The sequence below is a fragment of the Octopus bimaculoides genome, chromosome 8, assembly GCF_001194135.2.
Source record: "Octopus bimaculoides isolate UCB-OBI-ISO-001 chromosome 8, ASM119413v2, whole genome shotgun sequence".
Classification (NCBI taxonomy): domain Eukaryota; kingdom Metazoa; phylum Mollusca; class Cephalopoda; order Octopoda; family Octopodidae; genus Octopus; species Octopus bimaculoides.
The window spans coordinates 87,525,949-87,529,060 of NC_068988.1; the positions used below are offsets into that span (position 1 = coordinate 87,525,949).

At 40.1% G+C, this 3,112-nt stretch overlaps 1 protein-coding gene across 1 annotated transcript in view; it reads left to right on the forward strand.

Annotated features, from left to right (window-relative positions):
- Window positions 1-3,112, forward strand: part of LOC106880430 (glycine dehydrogenase (decarboxylating), mitochondrial) — a 98,875-nt gene that overhangs the window by 61,641 nt on the left and 34,122 nt on the right. The window contains exons 10-13 of the mRNA XM_052970245.1: window positions 221-326; window positions 1,331-1,470; window positions 2,098-2,178; window positions 2,736-2,836. Coding sequence (XP_052826205.1) covers window positions 221-326; window positions 1,331-1,470; window positions 2,098-2,178; window positions 2,736-2,836 — 428 coding nt within the window. The remainder of the gene's footprint in view (window positions 1-220; window positions 327-1,330; window positions 1,471-2,097; window positions 2,179-2,735; window positions 2,837-3,112) is intronic.

Sequence of the window (3,112 nt, forward strand, 5' to 3'; positions counted from 1 at the left end):
TTTGCAATGTCCTGTACCCAGATATGCATCTATATACACAGGTAGATGTAAGTATGTACATACATGTACGTATATATGCATATACTCATTTATTATTTGTATTATATATATATATATATATATATATATATATATATATCTATATATATATATATTGATGATAATGATTTTATTTTTCTCATATCTGATAATATCTACCTACCTTTGTTCCCCCCATCAGGCACTCTTGGCTAATATAGCTGCCATGTATGCAGTTTACCATGGCCCAGAAGGACTTAAAACTATTGGTAACAAAGTACATTACGGAACTCTTCTGTTAAAAGAAGGTAAGTTTTCATCTTTTCTCTTCTATTTTACTGAAAGGTGGATATTTTATTTAAACTCACATGCTTGATTTAACTTAATCTTGATACACTTGGGTCAGTGAGTCACCTCAGTATGGTTTACTCAACTGATTCAATGTAGCCCTTTTGATACCAATCTGCTTGAGACAGACCCTGTTTCTATGATATAAATTTCCTGTTTCAAAGAGATCGAAATGAAAATTTCATGCCTATTTATGTTCCAAACATCAGCTTAATAATGGTTTTAAATTTCAGCACATGGCCAGCAATTCGAGGGAAGTGGGTAAGTCGATTACATCGACTTCAGTAGTCAATTGATACTTATTTTATCAACCGCAAAAAAGATGAAAGGCAAAGTTGGCCTCAGCAGCATATGAACACAGAATGTGAAGATGGACGAAATGCTGCTTAGCATTTTACTTGGTGCAGTAAAAATTCTACCTGCTCACCACCTTAAGCAGAAACCATTATTAATAGCAATAGGAAAGGCAGAGAGACGAGACAGAAGGCCTGTAGACCAGATGCTGGAGCATAATTGAATTCCAGTCAGCTGAGTAGCCCTTCTCTGGATTTAGTCCATGACATTTGTGTGTGCATAGTTGCAGTGCTGTCCTGAATTTGTGTCTTTGGAAGTCATCCCAAGCTAGAAATACTTCGTCAGGCGAGCTGGCAGAAACGTTAGAACGCCGGGCGAAATGTTTATCAGTATTTCGTCTGCTGCTACGTTCTGAGTTCAAATTCCGCCAAGGTCAACTTTGCCTTTCATCCTCTCAGGGTCGATTAAATAAGTACCAGTTACGCATTGGGGTCGATATAATCAACTTAATCCATTTGTCTGTCCTTGTTTGTCCCCTCTATGTTTAGCCCCTTGTGGGCAATAAAGAGATGAGAAATATTTCGTCAGGATTATGTAAAGTGTGTTGTACAGCAGGTGTACAATGTCTGTGACCCTTACCACTTCTAATTGATTCTTGCTTCTTGATCAGGTATCCGTCAAGCTGGCCACACTCTTCACACTGACTTTGTCTTTGACACGGTGAAGTTCCTCCCAAACGGTAACTTAACAGCACTGAAAGAGAGAGCAAATGAGAAAATGGTCAATTTGAGATACTTCCATGATGGATGGGTATGTTGTCATAGTAACCTCTTAACTTCACTCTGGTACACCCAGAAGCACCACTTATTCTCTCTCGCTTATGCTCTCTCTCTCTCTCTCTCTCTCTCTCTCTCTCTCTCTCTCTCTCTCTCTCTCTCTCTCTCTCTCTCTCTCTCACACACACACACACATTTGTTACTACTTCTTTCTCACACACTTTCTCTTTAACATACAGTATCTTTCACTTGTGCAATCTTTCACTCATGCACACACACACACACACACACTACTGTCTTTCACTCACACATGTACACACTCATAGCAGACATGCTACACCTCACTCTCTCTTTCACATACATGCCCACATGCTATCTATCTCACTCACACTTACTCACATCCTGTCTTTCTCTCTCTCACTAAACACCCTCAAGTATCTGCCTTGTCTGTCTCTCCTCTCTCTCTCTCTTACACTTTACATATTCTCTCTCTCTCACACTTCACATATTCTCTCTCTCTCTCTTACACTTCACATATTCTCTCTCTCTCTCTCTCACTCACTCACACACATCCTGTCTCCCTTTCTCTCTTTCTCACACTAAACACCCTCATTTATCTGTCTCTCTATATCTCTCTTTCTCCCTCTCCATTCTTTTGCAGGTTTCTATCTCTATGGATGAAACAGTTTCTGTGAAGGACCTCAATGACCTCTTCACCATTGTTGGATCACCTAAAACTGCTGTAAGTAAGAATTGATTTCATATTACCTAACCTTACAACTTAAAAAAAAAAAAAACCCCTATCGAATATACTAGAACTGTTTTGTACAACTGGGGGTTTGAGGTGGAGGAGTTGGTACGCAGTATCCCATCTGCCTTCTTCTCTACCACCCCCACCGCCACAGTCATTAAATGATCAACAACCACCAGAACAACCCATCACAGCCAGCCCTTTTCACCACTTTGACCAGTCACATGACTGACTACTAAAGTAACCCATCACAGCAAGCTCTCACCACCACCACTACTACCTCCAATCACGTGATTGTCCACTAAGACATCTCATCACAACAAGCCCTGTCCACCACCACCACCACTCCCATCGGTCACATAACTGACCACTAAAATAGCCCATCATAGCAAGCTCTCACCACCATCAGCACATGATTGTCCATCAACGTATCTCATCAATGCAAGCTCTGTCCACCATCACCACCACCATCAACTTCTCTCTCTCTCTCTCCGCCCCATAGTTTGGCAGTTTGATTGATTCTAGAATGTTACCATATCCAATTTCAGGAAGAATTGTCTGGAGTTATTGGTGAGAAGCCAGTTGACAGTATTGGTCAAAGCCATTTAAAAAGGACGTCTTCATATCTCACACACGCTGTCTTTAACAGGTTAGTCAGTTGGTCTGGGAGATATTGTGTCAGACCACATGAATTCGTTGTTTTTATTATTCTTAGTTTCAGAAATAAAATCAACAGGTTCTATTCTTCAATTCAAAAAATGTGTGTGTATTTGTGTATATATGTATGTATGCGTGTGCATGTGTGTGTGCATGTTTATGTATACATGTAGACGAAAACATGCGGATAAGTGGTTAAGGTATTGTGCTCAAGGTCAGATGACCATGGTTTCAAATATATTATCTGTGTGTGTGTGTGTGTGTGTGT